Here is a 27,952-nt window from a genome sequence, read left to right on the forward strand (position 1 = left end):
TGAGAGTGAATGGGTGTGGAGAGGTGGACAGGGTTGTTGAACTTAGGTCTGAAGTCAGAATTGGTCCTAATAAGCAGGGGAGAGGGGAGGAGAAGGGAAAAAGCCTGTGGATGGGGGAGGGTTGAGCTGAGTCTCTAAGTGGGGAAGTCATAAATCATATGGCATTAGCTGTGATCATGGTAAACTAAGTGTCAATTGATCTTATCAATCAACAGGAACTTGTAGAAGTTGAGCTTTATAGAAGAGACAAGATTCTGGAGAGGATAGACTGGAGAGGAGGGGGAGATTCAATGAAACAAATGTTCCTATGTCTCAGTAGCAATTTCTTAGGTAACTCTTTCTAAAATGTCCATCTGACTCCTGCTTCAAATCCTCTAGGGGGCCCATGGCACTGAGAGAAAAGTGCAAATTTCATAGCATGGTTCACATTGATCTTCAGTTTGCTTTCAATTCTTGTCACTCCATGTGAACCACTAAGAATTAACCGGAATATACCATCTTCTCTAAAACTTCTGTGCTTTGGCTAATGCCCTTCTGGAACTCCTTACTTGTTTTGACTTTCCTTGCTTCATACTGACTCTAACTCATCCTTTACCATTCAGCTTCTTTCATTGACCTCCTGGGTTCACAGAAAATTCTGTACACGCCTGCTGTTACAGTACTTCACCTTTAGTGCTGGTTGATCAACCAACCAGTTTTCTGCATTAACTGAAGTTCTTTGATGAATGAATAAATGCATGACACAGATGAAACCCTGAGTGGAGAGGATTATTGCTACGATTTAGTCCAGTTTGATGGTTAGCTTGTTTGAAGTGCCTCAAACACACACACACACACACACACACACACACACACATATATATACAAAATAAAGATAAAATTCATCTAAAGAATTCCTCAAAATATGCAAAATAAAAATAAAATTCATTTCATCTCAAGTGAATGGCAGGCAACCACCTTGGGTCATTTTCAAAGAAAAAATATTTGAGGTAGCCAAAGCCTCATTCAGATGGAGTTTAAAATGGCTTATAAAAACATCTAAAATCCCACTGTGAATTTTTGGAATTAGAATTTAGAATTTAGAATGGCAAACTTAAATGCAGGTATCCCAAATAGTGACTGAAATAGGCTGAGTGTGAACTACAGTAAACTGGAAACTGTGGCTCATTAAAGAGGAGGCAGCTGGTCCACAAGATTGTTTTTGGGAGGAATGTGGGCCCATTGTTTCTGAATTATTTGATTTTTAAAGAAAAGTAGGGAATTTGGATCTTTATGTAAAATTTCTGAAATTTTAAATAGTGGTACTCATGGAAAGTCAAGCCAAATAAGGCATGTTCAGGGACTGGTTTGCAACTTCAGAATTGGGCAAACGTAAGACTACATGTGGCACAACCCAGGCAATTCTTCATACCAGCTCAGCTCTGGGTTCTGTTTGTCCTTGAACCCTCTACAAAGAAATTGTATAACGATTCTTACCCAACCCTGTAAATGAGGTGCTTTGTGACCCTGATAAATATCTGCTTTAAATTAATTTGAGACAACAGTGCCATTATGTGATGTTCTACAAGTCATGTTACATTTCCTAATGGCATTGCAATTAGAAAACTTGCAGCGTTAAGGCTATAGAATTTGAATTAGAAAGTATTTAGTCAAATACTGATAGAAAAACTAGCCAAAAAAAAAAAATAGGTTTGTTAACTATAAGAATATTTGAGTATTATATTTTTGTTTTATTTAACAATTTGTATTGGAGAATATTTCATAATTTTATTTCCTCAGAATATGGCAGGCAGTAAGTTCAATTTTGAACAAATATTACTACATTTATTTTCCTAATCCTCCTTGAATAGTAAAATGAAGTACGTGTAAAATCTTGTCAAAAAGGTTCTTTGGGCATTTTTATTCTTTTTATTTTCCAAAGGCAGATGCTCAACCACTGAGCCATCCAGGTGTCCACTTTGGGCATTTTAAAATGTCACTACAGTATTAATGAAAATCTTTGAATGATCTTTCATTTGAAAGTAACCATAATAACTTTTTTCTTGATTGTTCAATATTTTGAGAAGAAAATAAAAACTTCACAAATCACAATTTTTTTTTAAAGATTTTATTTATTTATTCATGAGAGACACAGAGAGAGAGAGAGAGAGAGAGAGAGGCTGAGACACACGCAGAGGGAGAAGCAGGCTCCATGCAGGGAGCCCGACGTGGGACTCGATCCTAGGTCTCCAGTATCAGGCCCTGGGCTGAAGGCGGCGCTAAACCACTGAGCCACCTGGACTGCCTACAAATCACATTTTAAAAAGTATATCTTAATGGGAAAAAGAGTTTAGAAGCTGTTTCAAAGTTATTTTTTCTCTAAGAATTTTAACAAAAGTTAAAAAAAATAATCCAGTATAGCTATTTTATTATTATAGGGTGAAAAATACATGATTTTTATTATACATGTATTTTACCTAAAGAGAAAAACATATACCTAAATGTCCCTGAGGAGCTCTTGAACAGTATGTAAGACTGTACTAAAATTGGGTTTTTAGAAATTATTATATATGTCATAACCACCAAGAGTTAAAAAACAGAGGCAAGGTCAGCTGTGCAGCCAGCCCCTTACACAGGGAAGCTGTGTGTTCCTATTTTGGAGAACAATGGCTTTTGTCCCTTTATTTAAGGTGGTAGCACTTTCACAGAGATCAACTTTTCACTAATAGCAGTCTTCAGAAAGCAAGTCATATTCCCTGTTAACATATGGAATGGTATCTAGCTTATATTAATAAAAATTTTCATAGAGAAAGGGCTGAATTACTTTGGTTATTTATAGTTTAAAAAACAGTTATATATCAATCAGATTGATATCCTGATTTGTGAAAATCTAACACCATAATGTATTTTCTGTATTATTACACATCTACTATAAAATTATTTTTAGTAACTAAAATTGCATTGAATAAATCAATTGATCATTTTCTTACTGAATATTTGTATTACTCTCAGATTTTTGCTGCTGTAAATTACTATGGTGATTGGCTTTCTTCAAGGCCAAAACAAACAAAAAGGTATTCTGTAGTTAGATCTTTTTCCTCAGTTTAGATCCCAGCAGAATTCCTGAGTCAAAGAACATGAATATTTTAAGCTTCTTAATCGATAGTTCCCAAATGCATTACAAAAAGAGACCATAAAAATTTTATACTCTGACAAATGATGTAGGAAAATGCTGTTTCATTGTAATTTGCCAATATTGGATTGGATATTCATTTTTGTAAATCTTTGTTAATTTATTAGGTTAAAATATTTGAATATTTAATTTAATATTGAATATTTATAAATTTTATAAATAAAATATTTTATAATTCATATATTTTAAAAATTAATATTTAACATTAATATTAATATTTAATTTAATATAAAATATTAAAATACAATATTATTTACAATACCGATACAGAAGCAACCCAGGTGTCTGTCGAATAGACAGAGGGATAAAGAAGATTGGGCATGTGTCTGTGTGTGTGTGTGTGTGTGTGTGTGTGTGTGTTTGTGTAATGGACTATTATGCAGCCATAAAAAGAAAGATCTTGCCATTTATGACAACATGGATGGACCTAGAGGTATTATGCTAAGTGAAATCAATCATGTAGAGAAAAACACCATTTGATTTTACTTATATATGGACTCTAAAAAACAAATGAACAAAGAAACTAACAAAAACCAGACTTAAATACAGAGAACAAATGTGGTTGCCAGAGGGGAGACGAGTAGGGTGATGGATGAAATAGATAAAGAGGATGAAGAATTATAGACTTCCAATTATAAAATAAATAAGTCACAGAGATGAAATGTACAGCATAGGGAATATAGCCAATAATATTGTAGTAGTGTTGTATGATGACAGATGGTGACTATGCTTATAGTGGTGAGCACTGAGTTATCCATATAGGATTGTTGAATCAATATGTTGTGTACTGAAACTAATAATTAACATCGCATGTTAATTATACTTCACTGAAAAGTCAAAGCTCCCAAGGAACTGAGGACAGGCAGTTTATGGCAAAAATCATAGATTTGGATGAGTGTAAGAGAATAATTTTTTTTTCCTGTACTAGAAGAGATAAAGACCCTGTAAATTGAGGAAGTGAGAAAAAAGTCAGTGGACAAGAGACAGATTAGGCACTGGTTAGTGTCCCAGAAAAGGAGAGGGCTTGATAGAATCCTCAAGTTAGTCTGAAGTTCTAAAAGCAAAGGGACCTGTGCTCACTTCCCCTTGGTAACTCTGAGGGGAAACCAGACCCCATGGGGAAGTCCCAACTTCCAGACAGCACAAAGCGTATTGGTTCAAGTGGGTTCTGCTGTCAGGGAGAAACCCTGCAATGAGGGATTTGTACACGTGGAAATTTACAAATATATGTTATACACAGATATATAATATAATTGTTACAATTGTGATTAACAATTATAAATGTTTCAAGTTCCATTCCTCTGAATTTTGGTGGTATGCATTTTTTTTTTTTAGTTTTTTACTCAGAATATTGCTTTTCTCCAAATTGCCTGTTTATTGTCATGAGCTTATTTCGTGAAATGTCTTCTATTTTTAAGGACTAGTAGAATCATTCAATCTTCAAACTAACCTTAGAAGTTAATTTTAAGTTTGTTGTATGATAGACCCTGAGCCATACACTATTAGTTAAGACTCTTAATTTTAAGTGACTAAAATCTAGCTTGAACTAGCTTAGGCAAAAAGGGTTTAATGGATCACAGATTTCAAGGAAAAAAAAATCGAATCTTGGAAGAGCCTAGGAAGCTAGGCGTTGGGATAACCGGAACAAAGGACATGACCACCCAAGGGTTTCCTCTTGTCTTTCATCTCTGCTTTTCTTTGCACACTGGCTTATGCTCTTAAACTGCAGATTTACGTTTCTCCTTTCAGAAGGAAAAGCAGGTGCCCACAATGCGCCTAAGTTTTAGTTCTTATATCTACTGCCACCTGAAGGGGATTGCCTGCTGTTTTCTCTAGCGCAAGGGGGAAAAAATCCTAGAGAAGGGCTTGGGGGAGGTGTTTCATCCACTTAGCCAGTGGAGTTGAGTCCTAGAGCATGGAAGCTTCTGTGGCAGTCATATGAATGGTTGGAGCTCAAGAGTAGAGTGGGAAAAAAGAATTCCTTGCATAAAGTATTGATGATTCCACAGAAAAGGAATCCTATTTAAATGGAGAAAACAATAGCTAACCATTACATGAAAAACAGAATATGCAGGAATTTTATATGCATTTCCATCCTTTAGAGTTCATAAAAAAAAAAAGAATATTTATCAATGCCTGTGGTTACCAAAACTGGGACAGAACAATTAGGGAAGTAAGAATGATAAGTTCTTGCACCAAAGAATAAATAATGTAATTACTGAGAGTACCTTAAAATGATAGTAGTGATATTTAAAAGTGTTTTACATAAACTGTGATTTTATTAAGAGCATTTTAAAATGGTGGAAATTTCCGTTTTTCTCCAAATTGTCTTCTATCCCCTTACCTTCAAGGAAAATACAGTGAAACATTTTACCTCCATTTTGTGAAGATATACATCAAGCCTACAAAACAAAATTATGTGTTTAGTTATTTATTAAGTCAGGATTAAGACTTTTAACTTCTGCTTCTGTACTAGTAAAGCTTAAGCGTGTCATACTTAGTCAAAGGAAGATCTATTTAATAGACTCTCTACATATTAAAGAGGCCGGGAGATTTTTTGATTACTGAGTCAGTTTCATTGCTGGTAGTCAGTCTGTCTGAATTTTCTATTTCTTTCTGCTTCTCTTTTGAGAGGTTATATGTTTCTAGGTATTTATCCACTTAAAAATATTAATAAATAAAGAGACCAAGAGAGAAATCAAAGACTGAATAAAGCTCAAATGGGATTAGTTAAATGACATGTTAATTTAAAAAGCACTGTTGATTAATTCCAATGCAAGGTACCTTTCTCTCTCTTTGTTGGGAGAAGGTGGAGAGAGAGCTCGAGGGAAGAGGAGAGGGGAGGGAACAAATATGACTGTGTGATATCAATGTCAAGACAACAGCTTATTAGGCTTTTGAAACCTCTGTCCTTTAGCAAAGGTAAATATTCCTGATCCTTACCTCAATAGGGCAATCACTCTTTAGAAGGAGCCAAGCTATTAAGAAGTACATTTGTTATCAATATACTGAAAGTACATTGATAATTTACACAATAATGACTGGGATAAAACAATTACCTCAGAAAAGGATATGTTTTAGTAACTAGAACTTTTGTAAGAAGATATAAGTAGGTGTCAGAATAATTTTGTAAATAAAAGCAATAGGAGATCACTCAAGGGGAAATTATGTGTTTGCATTTACAAATAGTTTCATTTTCAAAATATTTATTTATTTGTTTGTTTATTTATTTATTTATTTGAGAGAGAGAGAGAGAGCACGCACACACTCGAAGGGGTGAGGTGAGGATAGGGAGAGGGAAAGAATCTCTAGCAGACTCTGTGCTGAGCCTGGAGATTGTGGGCCTCTATCCCATATCCCTGAGATCATGACCTGAGCCAAAATCAAGAGTCAACTGACTAAGCCACCCCAGCACCCATAAATAATTCCATTTTAAATACTGCCACGGTTCTGTGCAATTGGATGTTAGTGACATTTTTGGTCCTGGGCATTCTCTAGTTGACATTTTTGAAGTTGCCATACTCATGATAATAGGTAAAGAAGTTTGGTTTCTGTCTCCAGAGTTTCACAAAGTGCTTAATGACTTTTCTCTGCAAAGTAAGAATTCTTTCTGGTTTTATTGAATCCTAAGTGAGTATCTACCTCCGTACTTGGGCTCCTCACCCCATACTCCCTACTTTCTCGAAAGGCAATTTAATTTCCTGGATGCATTTAGCCAGTGGTTAATTCCAGAGGAGCAGTTACAGAAGCCACTTTTTGTAATTGGCAGCTATTTGCATGCCCATTTCTGAAATCCATTTCTCAACAACTCCTGAAGTACTCTCTTGTTTTGACTGCTTTGTTGCAGCCCTAATTTTTCCCTTGATAATTAGATGCCTTTGCCTCTCAGATCTCGGTAGGATATAATCCTGAAAATCCCCCACCTCGTTTCTTTAGACCCCAAGCTTCCACCTGTCATCTTAGATTGCTGCAAAACCAGTTTGAGGGAAAGACTAAAAATAAAGGAATCCTTAGATCCAGGAGCTTGGCATAAAAGAATATAGTTTACAGGTGGTAAAATCCCCAATGATGTGACTAGCTTTCTTGTGTTTTCTAAAGTTCTTGATTATAGAGTGGAGGGAAGTTAAAAGGGTGTTTTAAAGTTATTTTCCTTTAGAATATTTTCATTATAAGTAATATTAATAGATGATCCAAATGGAAATGATTAAGAGACTATATACAATTCCTTCCCCAAATTTGTTTTACAACTCTGTGATTCTCCCAAAACTCATTTCAGTCAAGTCAGCTAAGGGAAAATCTGGGAAATAGATAAAGGTAGTAAATGAGTTGTTCTCATGGGTACATTGGCAAGAGGTTTATAATACAAGTCATCCAACTTCCAGCACAGGACTTTCTATGCTGGAACATGCTGTTAGTGCCCACTATTTTCAGGAACACCCTCTCACCAGACAACAACGTGTCCTCACATCAACGTAGTAGTCAACTTTAATGCAGAGTTATGGCCCTTAGAGAAAATGTGTGCTTGCACAGTGCATACTTTGTTACAATATTATGTGAATTGTTTATTTTATAAAATTGATATATATATACCGTTAAGAGTGAACATTAGTGCCTTTCCAGGCATGGCATTTTAAACCATATCAGTTTGATTTGAAAAAAGTGAAGTTAACTTTCATAGTCAGAACAGCGTGAAGTCATGTGGCCTAACTTCTCAGGGAGCATTGTTGGAGGGCCTGAGATGCTATTTATATGTAACATTCATTTAGGAAATATTGAAAGTGAACTTGGAAAGTGTCTTAATGTGTATGTTTTTTAAAATTAGAAAAAGGAAAATGTTTTGTAAAAATACAAGCTTAGAATTCTTTTCTGAGTAAGTCTTAATAGTTGGAGTGGGCTTTAATTAAGGAATGTTTAATACAAATGTCATTTAATCCAACAGTATATTAAATTAAATTTTCTTATAATATTTCTGGATTTTTCCATATTCATCAGTCTTGATATGCTTATATATACATAATAAACTGTCTAAGGTATTTTAAAAAGGTGTTTATTTACATTCTATTTTATTTTTATAAATTTTTATTGAAGCATAATATAGAGAAAATGCATAAATATACATGTACAGCTAAATTAAATTTCACAAAGTGAATTTTTCATGTAATCAGCACCCAGATCATGAAACAGAGCATTATATCCTTTCAGAAGCTTTCTTTACCTCTTTTACTGTCACTCAAAGGTATTTACTATCTTGATTTGTAACACTATAGATTAATTTTGCCTTTTTTACACTTTATGTAAATGGAATCATGTAGTGTATATTCTTTGTCTGGTTTCCTTCACTCTATGTTATGTTTGTGAGATGCATCTCTGCTGTAGTAGCTGCTGTTCAGTTTTCTATGGTATGAACATACCACAGTAGATTTATCTGCTCCGCTGTGGTTTGGCATTGGGCTGTTTTTGATTGAAGGCCATTATAATCACTGGTGCCATGAGCATTCATGTGCGTGTCTTTGGTGAATATATAAGCACATTTTTGTTGGGTTTGTACTAGGTGTGGAAATTCTGGATGATGGCCTTATGCATATGGCCAGGTTTATAGATCCAACTATTTATTCAAAGTAGTTGTATTAATTTACATTCCCACTAGGAGCTGTTGAAAGCTTTTATTGATCTTAAATTGCAGATTTTTCTTTTTCCTCCATTATTAGTCTTGGTATTCTTTCTGTGCCAGGACATAGAGATCTATTTTATTCTTTTTTTATTTTTTGTATAGTATTGTATGGGAATGTAGGTTATTTAATGTTCCTCTGGTATTGACCAGGAAGGTTGTTGTCTTTTCTTTTTGCTATTAAAAATATTGTATGACCTCCAAAATTTAAAATGCACCCACCTTTTTACACAATTTATACTATAGATGTTTGACATGTACAATTTTTTTCATTATATATGTACATGTAATTTTTCAACTTCTTATTTTGAAATAACTTTGACTTGTGGAAAGTTGCAAAAATAGTACAGTTTTCATATGCCTATCATCCCCTAATGTTAATACCTTACATATCTATAGTACACTATAAAACCTAAGAAATTAACGTTGGTACTATACTATTAACTAACCTACAGACTTTATTTAATTACATCAATTTTGCACTAGCATCTTTTTTTCCAGTCCAGGATTCAATCTAGACTCACACATTGCCTTTAGAGCTCATACTGTCTTAGTCTTCTTTGGTCTGTGACAGTTCCTTAATCTTTGCCTTTCATGACCCAAGACGTTTCAAGAGTACTTTTCAGTTATTTTGTAGAATATCTCACAATTTGGGTTGTCTGATGTTTACTTATAATTATATTGAGGTTATTCATTTTTGGGGAACTGTACCACAGAAGCAATGTACCTTTCTCATTGTATCATGTGGGAGTGTATATGCTGTCATTATGTCTTCTTACAGGTGATGATAACCTTGATCATTTGGTTAAAGGTGGTGTTTTCCACATTCCTCCACTATAAAATTATTATTTTTCCCTTTGCAATTAATACATACCTTGGAGTAAATACTTCCCTTATTCCTTCTACATTTATTAATTGGAATCTCTTTGTGAGGGAAGGACTGTAACTTCTATTTATTTATCTATTCAGTTACTTAATAACATCATTGTGGAATCATTCACTTTTATTTTGTGGGTTATATTCAAATACTATAGTTATTTATTTCTAAACTGTTCCAGTTTTAGCTATTAGGTTTATTAGGAGGTTTCAGGTGACACCTGTGCCCTTTCAAATGTCCTGTCTTTCCTGAGCTCTTCCTACTTTCTGGCACCAAAAATGTTCTAGGCTCATCTTAGATTTTCCCTCTTCCACCCTGGAATCAACCAATTCTCTAAGATACCTTGGTTTCCTTTATGAGAAAATGGTATTTAGAAACCAAGATGTGAGAATTGGATGTGCTCATTGCCACTGGGGTAGGTACCCTGGTTTCTCAGCATTGATTTTTGTCATTTATACCTTTCTCTTGGATCATGACATTCAGAATACCCATTTTATTTAATAAATGCATTTAATAAGTACATTAATGTTTGCTATACAGTGTTTCCATTATTTGTTTCTAAATAGTTTATAGTTTTTATTTTTATTTCCTCTTTGACCCATAGTTTGTTAGATGTATGTTTAAGTTTCCATGTATGTAGATTTTTTAATTGAATTTTTGTTGTAAATGTTTTATGTAATTTTACTGTAGGCAGTGAATGTGCACATGTGATTTTTTTCTTTTTAAGAAAGTATTAAAATTTTAATTGTGGCTGGTTACATGCTCAATTTTTGTGATTATACTATGTGTCTGAAAGAATGATTATTAGATTTAACCTCCAATTATATCCATACATCAAGTTTGTTAATTATGTGACTTAAATCCTCAATATCTCTACTATTTTTCATGTCTTTCATGTCATTGTAACCATTCCATTTCTGTGAAAAATTTGTTAATACCTCCCCTTATGACTAGTAATTTGTCTCATTGGATTTTTAACATTTCTTTGTTTTGAAGCCATGTTTTGGGTATGTAAAAGTTCATGATTATTATTTTTCTTGATAGATTGGGATTTTTATAAAAACTAAAGGGTTTTTCTATTTACAGTCTTGCTAGTTATTAATATTAATATTAATATATATCTTTTTATTATTTTTAAAGCATCTGTCTGGCATATATTTTTCTAACCTTTTATTTTCTACATTTATGTTAACTTATTTTTTTTAGATGTGATTCCTGAAAACATTTGGCTGATTTTTTTTCTCTTAGTATGCCAAGAGAAATACTTGTCAGGGTACAAAGTAAGGCTGAAAATAGGAGAATTTATTAAAAATTTTTATTTTATTTTTCTAAAAAGATTTTATTTATTGATTCACGAGAGACATGGAGAGAGAGAGAGAGAGAGAGAGAGGGCAGAGGCAGAGGGAGAAGCAGGTTCCATGCAGGGAGCCCGATGTGGGACTCGATCCCAGGACTCCAGGATCACGCCCTGAGCTGAAGGCAGATGCTCAACCACTGAGCCACCCAGGCGTCCCAATTAAAAATATTTTAAAAGTGCATTTAAGCTTTCAGAACCTCTGTACCACTCTTCCTCCCCAAAGGCTTTTTAGTACTTCATCCTGACTCTGGCAAATGGCATAAGAACTATCAAAATAACTAGTTCCCCACATGATCTCCCCACTGTTGAAGCCCATCATTTAACAATTCCAACACATACCATGGAAGCTTAAAGACAGCATTTCAGTGCCTCATTTGTTAGGTTTTTTAAAAGAGAAAATAGTATAATATCTATTAATGCATATTCGAAAATCACCATGTTTTTTGTCATATGTGTTTCATCTGTCCCCCTTTTCTTTGTTTGTTAAAGTAATTTAAGGAAAATCCAAGACTGCATGCTATTTTCATCCTTATTTATTTCAGTGTGATGGCCATTTTCTTATATAACAGCAGTATCATTATCCCCAGATTAGCAACAGTTCCTTGTTATTTTCTAATTCCCAGTTCATAATCAAATTTCATTAATATTAAAAATGTTTTTTAGTTTATTTATTTGAATCTGGGTCTATACAAGGTCCACATGTCACTTTTGTTGCTTCTCTTTTATCTCAAAAAGCACCTTGCTCTTTTCTCCCTTTGTCATTATTGTGGAAATTGGACCAATTATCCTCGTTTGTAAATATGAATAGACAACAAAGGATCTCCAGACTTGTAAGGGAGTCTTCAAATATGAAAGACAAAAAGCAAAACAGAAAAAAATTTAAACACCCGGAAGAAACAGAAGCATTATAGTAAGCTCAAGAAAACTTTCAAACACACTGTTATTGATACCAAAATTATCAAAAGTATAAGAGAAGAAATTATATCCATGAAATAAGAACAAAGGCTAGTAGAAAAGGGACCTAGTGAAGAATAAGAAAGAATTCTTGATAATTAAAATATGATAGCAGAAATTAAAATTTTTATAGGCAGGATGGAAGATAATGAAACTAAAAATGTCTAAGGTAGTAAGATGACAAAAAAAAAATTAAGAAAATTAGATCTCTCCAGAGGGTCCCACATCAGATAGAAACATGTTCCAGAAAGGAAAGAAAATGGAGAGGAAGGACTCATTCTCCCTAGGGTAGAATTCCTGGAACTAAAGAACGTCAGTTTCTAAAACAAATACTCATCAAGTGCCCAGCATGGAAAATGACAAAAGACTGACAGGATAATATATTGTGATGAAATCTAAAAATAGTAAGTGAAAAGAGAAAAAATTTAAAGCTTCTGAGCCAAGACAGGGGGAGAATGGGGAGAACCTACCCTGTGTTGTTCAAAGAAGTAGGAATTAGAGCAGCTTTGGACTTTGCAGAAATAGCACTGGAAGTTAAGAAACAGGAACAGTGCCCTAATTTTTGAATGAAGAATATTTTTTTTCATCTGTGATCCTATATTCAGCTAAACTGTCCAGTCTGAGATACAATAAAGACATTTTCAGATGTTCATGTTCTCAGATTTACCTCCCATGCACAAAAGGCTCCTGGAAGATCAATTCCACCAAAAGGAGTGCACCAAGAAGGAAGAAGACTTTAGAGCCAGGATAGAAGAAAGCTGAGGATATAATTGCATATCCCTGAAATGATACGAAAAGGAAGACCCAGGATGACAGTTGTATAGTCAATCGAGAGAATACTCGGACTGGAGCCGGGGAATAGAGAGCTCTGGAAAGGATGTTTCCTGGGAAAGAAGTGATATGGAAGAGTTTTCCGCTGTGTGTGAAGGTGTTGAGAAAGAAGAATTACACCTCTGTCAGATTTGGAAGATGTATCAGTGATAGGCACACAGAAAACTAAGAAAAGGAGGTTTTGTTTGTTTGTTTGTTTGTTTTAAATCCAGGGACAGCAAAAAGTTGTACAAGAAATGTGATCTTATCATAACATGTGGCTCACTAGTGAAAAATAATATAAATATTGAATTAAAAGATTGATTTAACTAAAGAGCAAGACAGGGAAGGCAGTGTGTTTGTATGTGTGTATCAGAGTCTAGGTATGTGTAGGAGGGTCAGTTCTTATTAGGATTGTGATAGAGGCTGCTAGCTACCTACCCTAAAATCATTCTCCCTTCTTCCTTAGTAATAGAACTGTGGGTATATCTGGGAGCTCATCTTTCCGGTTAAAGACTACATTTCCCAGCTTTACTTGGAGTAGTGTCTAAGTTCCGCAGGAGTAGTTAGTGACACTTCCAAGAAGTCTCCTTAAGAGAGACAGAGTGAGCTATTATTTTCTTCTGACTGCTAGTGTGGAACGGGAAAAGAGTTGTTGGGGTTTCTGCCATTATCATGGTCAATGAAAATAAAGGGTATGGACCAAAGGTGGTAGACCAGAAAGTAGGAAGGATCCTGGGGCCCTGATGAATCTATAAAGCTATTATATCAGCATTGGATTGGCTAACAGTACATTTGTTTTTACACAATATGATATACTTGTATATATTTAAGTTGTCATATTTGGGACTCAGATGCAGCAGAATCAGATATTAACTGATTTGTGATTTACTAGGTAATATATGAACTGAAATATTAAGGAATAACGATATAAGCCTATGATTTTGTTATATAGAAGTAAAAACTAGAGGAATCAGGAGAAAAGTTGAAAGTTGTTTTGGGCAGTGGGATTTGAGGTAAAGGCAAATGATTACTATTTTTTTTAACTCAGTAATATTTGACATTTGCAATTATATATATGTATTTAATAAAAATTAAGTTGATAAAATTGATTTATTGATGTTTAGTTACATTTTAGTTAATAATTCAAGTGGCAATACTTCATTGTAAAAATTTGAACAGTACAGAAGATGCAAAGTAAAAGTTACATCTCTCTACAATGTTCTTTGCCTTTCCTCTGCCCATCACTTCCACTCTCCTTCTCAGGGATAACAGTGTTTGATATGTGCCTCTCCATGCTTTTTCTGTACATTCGCTTACCATATATAAAGATACATAATTTCTTAATATTTACATTTATTAAGTGTATATTTAAATTTTAATTTAATAAAGTTCCCTGGGAGGAATATTTAAACTTGTAATGGATGTTGTTTGTTTATATTTTTAGGATTCAAGATGTAAACATGCAGTTAAAAAGTCAACAAAATGAACTTCAGAGGGTCCAGAAAGAACTGAGTCATTTGCGATATGAATTAAAAATTAAGCAGAGACAATCACAAGTATTCAGGTAAGATTATCTTTAAAGAATTGAAAATGGTAAAGATTTAAAAAATACATTTAAGAGTAACTTTATAAACATTCAAACACATTTTAGTAATATAGTTTCTATATTCAGTGTGATGCAGAGAAGGGAAACAACTTCACTTTTTTTGTAAATCATTATCTCAACCGAATAGTTTTAGCAATAGTATTTAAATCAGCCAAACACCCTGCTTTTATTTGCAGTACATTTAGAATGAAAGCATAGTAACCAATTCATTTTTCCCTTGACCAGTATTTCTTGGTGAATTTGATTCCCTGCCTGATAGTCCAGTGATACAAAAGTAATAGAATAGGGTAGCTTTCTTTTAAAGATTTATTTATTTATTTGAGAGAGAGAGAGAGAGCGCGCATGCCTGAGTGGGGAAGGGACAGAAGAAGAGAATCTTCAAGCAGGCTCCTGGCTGAGTGTGGAGCTGACATGAACCTTGTTTTCCCAACCCATGAAATCATGACCTGAGCCGAGACCAAGAGTTGGATGCTTGAATGAATGAACCACCCAGGTGCTCCTAGAATAGGTTAACTTTCCAAATGATTGTAATGGACCCACTAAATTTAGAAATCTCCAACATAAATAAGGTTAATTCTGCTTTTATATAATCTTTGGAGGGTTTATAATACCTAAAGGTAAAACCCAATGTTCTAAAGAAACTAGGAAATTCATTTTCTTTTATAAAATTGAAATGGAATATATTGAGGATGTCAAAAACAATGATTCTTTTCAAAATTGAGTAATGTAGCTCTTAGAAAAGGAAAATAAGTTAAATGAACCTTACAAATAGACACAGGTTCTGGGTGACTTAATATGTTGAATGAATTTTTTGAATGTTAGATTTCTTTCTTTCTTTTTTTTTCAATCTACTAGCTTTCAGAAATATTGTTTTGTTAAAAATACTACTTGGGATAAGGATTTTTTAGTATACTATCTGGTGATCATCTCCTGGCCAAGTACCTTTCATAAATGCTTTGTACATAACTGATGCTCAATAAATAATTTTTGGATGAATGAGTCTACTCATAGATGATCATTTTTGTCATCAGAAATCTCTGCCCTGTCCTAGAAATCTGGTATTGAACTAGTGAAAGGGAAAATTGCACCTCTTATTTTATTTATTTTATATATTTTTAATTTTTAAAAATTCAAAATATTTTTATTAATGTTTTTGAGTAGAGACACACAATGTTACATTAGTTTCAGGTGTATGGCAGACTGTTTGACAAGTTTATATCATGCTGTGCTCACCAAGAGTGTAGCTCCCAGCTGTCACCATACAACACTATTACAGTATCATTAACTATATTCCTTATGCAGCGCCTTCTATTCTCATGACTTAGTCATCGCATAACTGAAAGCCTATGTCCCCACTTCCCTTCACCCATTTTGTCTGTTCTTCATTCCCCCCCCCCACCTCTGGCAATCATCAGGGTGTTCTTTGTATTTCTAAGTCAGATTCTACTTTTTGTTTATTTATTCATCTGTTTTTTTTTTCCACATGCAAGTGAAATCATATGGTATTTGTCTTTCTTAGTCTGATGTATTTCACTTAGCATAATGTCCTCTAGGACCATCCATGTCGTTGCAAATGACATGATCTCATCCTTTGCTTCCATATCTTGGCTATTGTAAATAATGCTGCAGTAAACATAGGGATGCATGTATCTTTTGAATTGGTGTTCTTTTTCTTTAGGTAAATACCCAATCGTGGAATTATTGGATCATATGATATTTCTATTTTAATTTTTTGAGGAACCTCCATAATGTTTTCCACAGTGGCTGCACCAATTTGTATTCCTGCCAACAGTGCATGAGAGTTTCTTTTTTCTCTATATCCTTGCCAACACTTGTTTTTTCCTACCTTTTTGATATTAGTCATTCTAACAGGTCTAGGGTCCTATCTCATTGTAGTTTTCATTTGCATTTACCTGATAGTTAGTGATGCTGAGCATCTTTTTGTGTTTCTTGGCCATCTCTGTGTCTTCTTTGTCTAGTCAAGTCCTTTGCCCATTTTTAATGAGATTGTGTGTGTATGTGTGTATGTATGTTGGGTTGTATAAGTCCATTATGATGTTGGATGTTAACCCCTTATTGGATATATCATTTGCAAGTATCTTCTCTCATTCAGTAGGTTCTTTTTGTTTTATTTTGTATTGTTTTAAAGATTTTATTTATTCATGAGAGACATAGGCAGGGGGAGAAGCAGGCTCCTCACCGGGAGCCCAATGCGGGACTCCGTCCCAGAACTCTGGGTTCATGCCCTGAGCCAAAGACAGATGCTCAACCACTGAGCCACCCAGGCATCCCTTTATTTTTGTTTTATTGATGGTTCCCTTCACTGTGCAGAGCTTTTTATTTTGATGCAGTCCCAATAGTTTATTTTTGCTTTTGTTTCCCTTGCCTAGGAGACCTGTCTAGAAAAATGTTGCTATGGCTGATGTCAGAGAAATTACTGCCTGTGCTCTCTTCTAGGATTTTTATGGTTTCAGGTCTCATATTTAGGTCTTTAATCCATTTTGAGTTTATTTTTGTGTGTGGTATTAAAAAGTGTTCCAATTTAACTCTTCTACATGTAACTGTCCAGTTTTTTCCTCTTCCGTTTATTGAAGAACTATCTTTCTCCTCCCACCCTATTGCATATTCTTGCCTTCTTTGTCATGGGTTAATTGACCAAATAATTGTGGGTTTACTTCTGTGCTTTCTGTTCTGTTGCAGTTATCTATGTATCTGTTTTTGTGCCAGTACTATACTATTTTGATTACTATAGCTTTGTACTATATCTTGAAATCTGGATTTATGATACCTCCAGCTTCTTTTTTTCCTTAATATTGATTTGGCTATTTGAGACTTTTTGATGGCTCAATGCAAATTACACATTTCTCACTTTAAATGGAAAGCTGGAAGTGGTTAAGCTTAGTGAGGAAGGCATGTCAAAAGCCAAGATAGGCCTAAGTATCCAAATAATGAAAAGAGCCCAAATATCCATCAAATGATGAATAGATAAACAAGATGTGGTGTGCATATATGTATACACATAAGAGTGTATACACAAGAGTGTACACGCACACACACACACACACACACACACACATACACAATAGAATATTACTCAGCCATGAAAAAGAATGAAATCTTGCCATTTGTAATGACATGGTGGAAACTAGAGTGTATTATGTTAAGTGAAAAAAGTCAGTCACAGAAAGACAACTACTTGTATGACTTCACTCACATGTGGAATTAAGAAACAAAAGAGATGAACATAGGGGAAAGAAAAAAGAGAAAGGGAAGCAAATCATAAGAGATTTTTAACTATAGAGAATGAACTGAAGGTTGATGGAGGCAGGTGGGTGGGGGATGGGCTAAATGGGTGATGATTATTAAGGAGGGCACTAATTATGATGCACAGCGGGTATTATATGTAAGTGATGAATCATCTAAAACCAATTTTACCACGTGTATTAACTAACTAGAACTTAATTAAAAACTTGAAGTCAGGAAACAAAAAAAAGCCAAGATATGCCAAAAGCTAGACCTCTTGTGCCAAACAGTTAGTGAAGTTGTGGATGCAAATAAAGAGTTCTTGAAGGATATTAAATGGACACATGAGTTTTCATATCCAATGAATACATGAGTGATGAGAAAGCAAAACAGCCTTATTGCTGATACGGAGAAGGTTTTAGTGGTTTGGGAAGAATATCAAACCAGCCACAATAGTCCCTGAACCCAAAGCCTAATCTGGAATAAGGCCCCTACTCTTCACTTCTATCTACAAAGGCTGAGAAAGGGAAGATGTGGAAGAAAAGTTTGAAGCCTGCAGAGGTTGGTTCATGAGGTTTAAGGAAAGAAGCCGTCTCCATAGCAAAGGTGCAAGATGAAGTAGCAGGTGCTGATGTCGAAGCTACACAGCAAGTTTGCAGAAGATGTAGTTAAGCAAAGTAATGAAGGTGGCTACACTAAACAGCAGATTTTCAGTGTAGACAAAACAGCCTTCTATTGGGAAAAGATGCCACCTAGGACTTTCTTAGCTAGACAGGAGAAGTCAATGCCTGTTTTTAAAGCTTCAAAGCACAGGCTGGCTCCCTTGTGAGGGGCTAATGCAGCTGGCGACTTTAAGTTGAAGCCAATGTTCATTTATGATTTTTGAAAATTCGAGAGCCCTTAAGAATTATGCTGAATCTACTCTTCCTGTGCTCTAGGAATAGAACAACAAAGCCTGGATGATAGCAAATCTGCTTACAATATGATTTACTAAATATTTTATGCCTATTGTTGATGCTTATTGCTCAGAAAAAAATCTTCCTTTCAAAATATGACTGCTCATTGACAGTGCACCTGGCCATCCAAGAGGTGTAGTGGAGATGTACAATTAGATTAATGTTTTCATGCCATCCATTCTGCAGCCCCTGGGTCAAGGAGTGACTTTGACTTTCAAGCCTTATTATTTAAGGAATACATTTTGTAAGGTTATAGCTGCCATTGATAATGATTACTCTGATGGATTTGGGCAAAGTAAGCTGAAAACTTTCTGCCCATTCTAGATCCTGTTAAGAACATTTGTGAATAAAAAAAAAAAAAGAACATTTGTGAATCATAGGAAGAAGTCAGAATATCGACATGAACAGAAGTTTGCACAAAGGTGATTCCAACCTTCATGGATGATTTTGCGGAGTCCTGGACTTCAGTGGAGGAAATAACTAGTGTAGTGAGAATAACGAGAGAACTGGAATTAGGATGTACAATGGAATATTCCTCAGCCATTAGAAATGACAAATACCCACCATTTGCTTCAACGTGGATGGACCTGGAGGGTATAATGCCGAGTGAAGTAAGTCAATTGGAGAAGGACAAACATTATATGTTCTCATTCATTTGGGGAATATAAATAATAGTGGAAGGGAATAGAAGGGAAGGGAGAAGAAATGAGTAGGAAATGTCAGAAAGGTAGACAGAACATAAAGACTCCTAACTCTGGGAAACGAACTAGGGGTGGTGGAAGGGGAGGAGGGCGGGGGGTGGGGTGAATGGGTGACGGGCACTGAGGGGGGCACTTGACGGGATGAGCACTGGGTGTTATTCTGTATGTTGGCAAATTGAACACCAATAAAAAATAAATTTATTATTAAAAAAAGGAATAGAATCTAATGATATAGCGAGAGAACTGGAATTAGAAATAGAACCTAAAGATATGACTGAATTGCTGCAATTTCATGATAAAACTTTAACGGATGAGGAGTTGCCTCATATGGATGAGCAAAGAAACTGGTTTCCTGGAATGGAATCTACTCCTGGTGAAGATGCTAAGAAGATTGTTGTAATGACATAAAAGATTTAGAAAATTACATAAACTTAGTTGATAAAGTGGTGGGCAGGGTTTGAGAGGATTGACTCAAATTTTGAAAGAAATGCTGTGGGTAAAATGCTATCAAACCGCATTGCATGCTACAGAGAAGTCATTTGTGAAAAAGCAAGTCAATTGGCTTGGCAAACTTCATTGCGGTCTTATATTTTAAGTCCTCTTTAACATGTTAAAGTCCTTTTGGAAATCTCCCTTTTTCCTTACCTCCCCTAGTTCCCAAGTATATACTCAGCCACTCCTCACAATCCCATTGCAGCAGCTCTTTAGACCTTCGGATCCTGTGTCTGTGCTTTAATAAAAATCACTTTTTTTGCACCAAAAAAAAAAAAAAAAAGATTGCCACATCATCCCAACCTTTAGCAACCATCATCGTGATCAGTCAGCAGCCATCAACGTAGAGGCAACACTCTCCACCAGCAAAAAGGTTGTGACTCATTGAAAATGCATATGATAGCAGTTCTTAGCAATAAAGTATTTTTAATTAATATATATACATTTTTAAGACATGATACTTTTGCACATTTAATAGACTACAATATAGTATAAACGTAACTTCTATAGATATACTGAGAAACCAAACAAGTTTAACTCATTTCATTGTGAAATTTACTTTATTGTGGTGGTCTGGAACCAACCTGCAATGTCTCCAAGTTATGCCTGTACCAGTCTCACACTCCTTTTGTAAATTCTTTCTTTCTTTTTTTTTCCATTTGTTTTTATTGGAGTTTGATTTGTCAACATATAGTATCACACCCAGTGCTCATCCCATCACGTGCCCCCCTCTGTGCCCATCACCCAGTCACCCCAACCCGTGCCCACCTCCCCTTCTGCAAGGGGGGAAGTTTGTTCGTTTCCCAGAGTTAGGAGTCTCTGATGATTTGTCTCCCTCTCTAATTTTTCCCACTCAGTTTCCCTCCTTTCCCTTAAAGTCCCTTTTAATATTTCTTATATTCCCCGTATGAATGAAACCATATGTTTGTCCTTCTCCAATTGACTTACTTCACGCAGCATAATCCCCTCCAGGTTCTTCCACGTTGAAGCAAATGGCCAGTATTCGTCTCTTCTAATGGCTGAGGAATATTCCATTGTATACATAGACCACATCTTCTTTATCCATCATCTTTTGAAGGACATCGTGGCTCCTTCCACAGTTTGGCTATTGTGGACACTGCTGCTGTCCACATTGGGGTGCAGGTGTCTTGGTCTTTCACTGCATTTGTATCTTTGGGGTAAATATGTAAATTATTTCTAAATATTTTATTCTTTTTAATGTTATTATGAGTAGGGTTATTTTAATATTATTTTTGTAATTGGTTATTGTTGGTATACAGACATAAAGCTGATTTTTGCATGTAGATCATGTATCCAGTGGCCTGTGAACTTGATGAACCTGTTTGTTCTAGTATTTGAGGGTGTGTGTGTGTGTGGATTCTTTAGGATTTTCTATGTGGAGGATGTTTCTTCCTAGAGGAGTTTACCAATATTCCAACTCCTTTTACCGCTACTCATTTAGTTGTAATTACCCTTACAACTGTCAGTCTTCATACTAACAGATTGTTAAATACCAGGCCTTCAGTTTCCCCAATACTATTCTAGGTCCTCACTATTCTGCTTGGACTACTCATCTCTCAGCAGCTATGTGTCTTCCTTCATATTTTGAAAAAAAAATTAACATTATAAACACAGACATCATTTACTGTGAATGGAATGACACGTAAATTTCAGACCTCTTCACTCAGGAGCCCCTTCCAAGGTTCTCAGAGGGCCTCTCGCAAAAGTAAGATGGCCTAATGGTAATTGGTTAAAATTATTTCTTTTTCCATTCTGATTTCTCTCTTTCTCAAACTTCTGATGTTGATACGCACTTGGAGTCGTCACAAGCATTTGGGGAATCTGAAAAAGGGAAATTGAGTTGGGAAGACAGTATTAAACCTGCCATTTGGGGATCCCTGGGTGGCGCAGTGGTTTGGCGCCTGCCTTTGGCCCAGGGCGCGATCCTGGAGACCCAGGATCGAGTCCCACGTCGGGCTCTCGGTGCATGGAGCCTGCTTCTCCCCTCTGCCTGTGTCTCTGCCTCCCTATCTCTGTGTCTCTCGTGAATAAATAAATAAAATCTTTAAAAAAAAAAAAAACAAAACAAAAACCTGCCATTTGGAAACATTTTAGAATGCTTCAATAATATAAGCTAGACATCACATACTAAACATTTTGATGTGTATGAATTTTTTTAAATTAATGGAATAAAACAAGAAAGATGAATTTAAGCATAGAAATTATTCTGGCAAAAAAAAAAATTGTAACTTTTGGGATGCCTGGGTGGCTCAGTGGTTAAGTGTCTGCCTTCCGGCTCAGGGCATGATCCTGGAGTCCTGGGATTGGGTCCAACATTGGGCTCCCTGCATGGAGCCTGCTTCTCCCTCTGCCTGTGTCTCGGCCTCTCTCTCTCTCTGTGTCTCTCATGAATAAATAAAATCTTTAAAAAATGTAACTTTTTTGCAGATTATATTACAGGTGAATTCATTAAACGAAAGATACATTTTCAACAAAAACTCTTGGATTGGGGCACCTAGGTAGCTCAGTGGTTGAGCATCTGCCTTTGGCTCAGGTCATGATCCTGGAGTTTTGGGATCGAGTCCTGCATCAGGCTCCCTGCATGGAGCCTGCTTCTCCCTCTGCTTGTATCTCTGTCTCTCTCTCTGGGTCTCTCATGAATAAATAAATAAAATCTTTCAAACAAAACAAAACAAAAATCTCTTGGATTATTTCATAATCCATTCAATGAAGTGGAGTCAGTTATTCAAATACATTGAAGAAAGATTTAAGTGTCTTGCCAATTTACAAAAGATTTAAGTGTCTTGCCAATTTCACTGACTACAACATAAAAATCATACGACTTCAAGGACATCTAAGATAAATTGGCTTATGAGTTTCATCATTTCAAAGACAATTTAAGCCTAGTCATTTTCTAAAAACACTTGAAATGCTCCTAATCCTATAATCATATAAAAAATTGATAAGCTTTTTTCCAAATTACATGGTATATAATATTTACACAGTATTATCAATAATAAGCCATAAACCTGAAAGAATCTTTTGAAACTACCAGTAATAAAAAACTAATGGCCATGCTAGATGAAAGGTTATATAATTTTTATATTCTCTCCTCATAAAGTATTATATAAAAATGGTTCTCATATGAACAAGTGGTTATAGAACATGTAGACAAGAATTGCAAGTGGATGCACCTGAGCGGCTCAAGTTGGTTAAGCCTCTGACTCTTGGTTTCGGCTTATTATTTTCCTGTATTTTGTGATATTGGTGGAATTCATCAACTTAATTTTTATTTATAATGATTTTTCTCATCCTCTATATAATTGCACTTTTAAACTTAATTTTTAAATATATTTTTTTAGAGCAAGAAAGAGTTGGGGTGCAGAGGGAGAGAGAGAGAGAATCTTAAACAGGCTCCACACCTAGCATGAGGCTGGACGTGGAGCTCGATCTCACAATCCTGAGACCATGACCTGAGCTGAGATCAAGAGTTGGATGCTTAACCAACTGAGCTACTCAGCCACCTCATATAGACATCATTTTTGTATTCTTTTTTTCTAGAAAGCACTCCTCCCACTCACCACTAATCATATAAGATTTAGGCCCCACAAAACATGAATCTGCTCCTAGCCAATAAGCTTGAACTTTCTGTGTTCTGCCCTTCTCCTACAGAAGCCCCTGAATCTGCCTCCAGTCTTTTTTTCTGTTAAATATCCTTCTAAGCCTGGGCTCCCATGTATATGGCTTACTCTCAGCAGCTTCCTTAAACCAAACCATTAGCCCCTTGACCTTGACTGAGTTCATAGCTCTTGTCTCCCTGTCTTACCAGTTTCTGGCTCCACATTCAGACTCCCCATTCTTTTGTCCCCCTTGACTAAGTGATCTATTTGGACTCGTTCTCTTCCTTTTTGAAATTAGTGTCTCTTAGCTCCCAGCTCTGCATGCTGATTGAGGCCTCTCCTGTGGCTTCTGGTCACTCAGGTGGACTTTAGTTGACATATAAAATGATATCACCCTTCTTTCTGACATAGGCTAATCTTTCAGCCTCTGCCTTACATCTGTCCTTTCTAGGACTTTACACAAGAAATTGACTGCACCTCTTGTCTGGGTTTTTGGCCTCTAATTGTACTTGTGGCTGTGTGCAGGTGGCTTTGCTCAGGTGTCTCCTACCTCAACAAACTATTCTACTCTGCATTTTTCTGTGTCTCTTCTTGCCATTTAAGTCAAGGTTCGTGATTGCTGGTATCGCCTGTTTTGTCACTTCTGCTTTATAGCTCTGTCCTTTCCTACCTAATGCTTCTCTCTGAGATCACCAGAGGCCTCCTTAATATCAGGTACGGTGGACTCTGTTCAGCCTTTACCTGAAGGCTTAAACACTGACCACTACTTTTTTGCTTAAATTCTCTGATTTCCTGGATTTCTGATATTACTTTTGTTTTGTTTTTTCTTTTTTACTCCCTAGTCTTTTTTGAGGGATTCTTTTCTGTTTTAGTCTCATAAATGTTAGTGTTATCCAGTGTTTTTGTCCTCAGCACTATTCACTTCTTCATTCATCCAACTGGGTGATCTATTATTTTTACTCATTCCTTTGTCAGTATTTGTTGAGCATATACATGTGGTAGGTACTGTGCTAGGTGCTCGGGAAACTGTGATGAATAAGACAGATATAGTCTTTGCATCATAAATCTAGTCTATTCGAGAAAACAAATATTAAACAAATAATTACACTTCCATGGCTTCAGTCATCATTTTTTTTTTTCTAATAACTCCTAGATCTATGCCTGAATCTTTTTTGATTATTAGGTAAATTATAGCCAGGACATCTGAAGTGATAAAAATCACTGAGATTGAAAAAAATATGTGATTACTTTGAATTGTGACATTTCATGAAGCAAAAGCACTGGATCAATCACTTTAAAAGATATTATTATTACCGCAGCTTTTACACAGCCTGGAGAATCTCGGTATGTAGCAAGAATACTGTCTAAGAATCTGAGATTCTCATTTTTGGCTCTGATTTTCACTTTGACCTAATTTTCTTTACTAAGTATTTACTGTTGAATGAATTTAAAAGGTTAATAGAATTAATGTGTATGAAAACGTTAGCTGTCTTTATTTATAACTAAAATAATAACACAATAGAAATAAGCTGGAGTGACCATATACCTCAGTTTTCCTGGGATATCCTCAGTTTATATCTGTCATCTCAGCAAAATAAAATAGCATCTTTATTTTACTCCTTTTACTTTCAAAGTTGTCTCCATTTAGACAATAAATTATATGGTCATTCTCAAAATGTTTTTCAAAGAAAACCATTTTCTTGATGAAATATTTGTGATTATGCTTCCTTTTTAAAAAAATTCTTAATTTTTTAAAAACTATTTTACAGTCAAAAATTGGTGGAGTACAAATATTTCTGGAATAAGACTCTTTCACTACTTACTTTTACTAAAAGGGAGCTAACCAGTATTAAAAATGAAGTATGTGATAATTTTCAAAATTGGACTTCACTGAAAGGAGAAGTTTTTCTACAAATTAAATCCATAAGTGAAACAGCATTGACAGGTTCGTTATGTATATTTAGAATGTAATCATCTTCTTTTCTTTTTTTGGGTGTATGGTGCATCATATGTAATGAAATAATTCTTCATTTTATGTGATGGGACTTGTGATCAACTTTTAAATTTGTTATTGGTTGGTAAACTAGCAGGCTGTTATGTCCTCTCTGAACACTGGAATTCAATAATTATAGGCTGACCTAAGATAAACCATGATACATCTATCTGGAGCTGTGACCAGAAGTCTGTTTATTACCGTTCAATGTGCCAATTTGTACTTTAAATTTTTTCTTCTGTTCATGACTTTGTATTTCATGTTGGATCAGTCTTTCCTCAGGTAACTGATAAATTCTGGACAAAATCACTACTTAAAAACACTGCACAGTGACCAAAACTTAATCGTTAATATAACAGAAGAAATGTCAAATATTGAGAGAAGGCATATTACTGAGTGAAAGAAGCCAATCTGAAAAAGCCACATACTATAAGATTCCAACTAAATGACATTCTGAAAAAGGCAAAACTATGGATATAGCAACGAAATCTGTTTTTGCCAAGGTGGAAGGGAAAGATGAATAGGTTGAGTTGGAGGATTTTTAGAGAAATGAAAATACTTCATATGATACTACAATAGTGGGTACATGTCATTTTACATTTGTCAAAACCCACAGAATGTAAAACCCAAGAGTGAATTCTAATAAAAACTAAGAATTTGGGATAATTATGATGTGTGGGTATAGATTCGTTGATTATAAGAAACGTCCCACTCTGGTGCAGGGTGTTGATGATGGGAGAGGCTGTGCATGTATGGAGAGAGAGGTTATGTGGAAATTCTCAGTCTTTCTGCATAATTTTTCTATGAAACTGTTATATTTTGTAAAAGGCTATTTTTTTTTAAATTAAAAGAAAATAATGGAACTGGGTGAATTCTCTGGGGTTTTATTTTTTATTTTTGTTTGTTTGTTTAAGGCTGTTAGATTGAGGGAAGGGTACAGTGTGTTCCATACAGGGAAGGTAAGACTCTGATAGAAATCTATAGTGTTTTTGGCTTAAAGACTGGAGGACACAGATTAAGGCATCCTCTGAGAGAGAATATCCCAGAAAAGAGATGATCAGAGAGAGTGCTCAGATTTTTGCATATAAACTCTTTCCAAATCTTTGGCCTATTCTTGAAATACATGTGCACAGGGAAAATTTTAAACAACCCATCAAAAGCCAAAATAATTGATATTTTAGCTGCTGCGTACCCAAGGGGAGATGTATTTTACAGTTTGGGTTCAGCCAGGTTAACTGCTTATTAAAATAAAACAATGCCAAAATCACTACCCTTTAGACAAGCATAAGAGATTTCAGGGTCTCCATAACATAACATCCTCAATGTTCAAGACACAACCCCAGATTTCTTGGTCTGGAAATAAACAGGAAAACATGGCCCATACTGAGTTGATCCAGATGATATAAATGACTAACCAGGATTTCAAATTAGCTGTTAACTATGTTCAGTGACATAAAAGAAAGTAAGCTAGTAATGAATGAAAAGATAGAATACTTTAGCAAAAAACTATTAAAAATTGGATATTCAAAATGGAAAAGTACAATACCTGAAATAAAAATTTACTGGATAGACCTATATAGCGTATTGTGATTATAGAAAAAAAATCAGTGAATTTAAGATAGATCAATAGAAAAGATTCGGGATCCCTGGGTGGTATAGCGGTTTGGCGCCTGCCTTTGGCCCAGGGCGCGATCCTGGAGACCCGGGATCGAATCCACGTCGGGCTCCCGGTGCATGGAGCCTGCTTCTCACTCTGCCTGTGTCTCTGCCTCTCTCTCTCTCTCTCTCTCTCTGTATGACAATCATAAATAAATTAAAAAAATTTAAAAAAAATAGAAAAGATTCATTTTAAAGAGGAAAGATAAACTTTGAAAAAAAAAATGAACATAACTCCAGAGCCCTTAGGATGGATTAAAATGTACCATAAGTGATAAATATGAGTAAGTATGAAAGACTATTTCTTTGAATTAAAAAAAATTGTATATTCTTAAAGTAGGAATTATTATATATAGGGTTTATAAAGTATGTTAACTTATGACAACTAGAACATAAAGATGGAGAGAAGTGGTAAATAAATCCAAATAGTTGCACCTTTTATATTTTATGTGATATAATATGATAAATATATGTAGACTAAAAGATATATAATTCATAAAGCAGTCACCACAAAATAAATACAAAAAGATAAAACTAAAAAGCTAATAAACAGTAACTCTTTTAAAAGTATCCAAACAGTGGAAAATTAATGTTACCTGTCTCTAAGATTTATTATGTATTATGGCATATGGATCATCATAGATTAGTGGAACAAAATAGCCTGGTAAATGATCCTATTTGTATGATTATTTCACTTTTGACAAATGTGTCAAAAACAATCCAATGTGAGAAAGTCTTTCAGCAAATTGTGATAGAACAACTGAATAAGCATATGGCAAAATATACCTTGACTGCTACATGAAATTAATTCAAGATAAATCATAGAATTAGAGATAAAAGCTAA

At 35.1% G+C, this 27,952-nt stretch overlaps 1 protein-coding gene across 1 annotated transcript in view; it reads left to right on the forward strand.

The window, feature by feature from the left end:
• LEKR1 (leucine, glutamate and lysine rich 1) overlaps positions 1-27,952 on the forward strand; it is a 167,192-nt gene that overhangs the window by 49,781 nt on the left and 89,459 nt on the right. Inside the window, exons 4-5 of the mRNA XM_041733691.1 lie at positions 14,286-14,405; positions 25,229-25,404. Coding sequence (XP_041589625.1) covers positions 14,286-14,405; positions 25,229-25,404 — 296 coding nt within the window. The remainder of the gene's footprint in view (positions 1-14,285; positions 14,406-25,228; positions 25,405-27,952) is intronic.

Source organism: Vulpes lagopus, chromosome 19 (assembly GCF_018345385.1).
Source record: "Vulpes lagopus strain Blue_001 chromosome 19, ASM1834538v1, whole genome shotgun sequence".
Lineage (NCBI taxonomy): Eukaryota > Metazoa > Chordata > Mammalia > Carnivora > Canidae > Vulpes > Vulpes lagopus.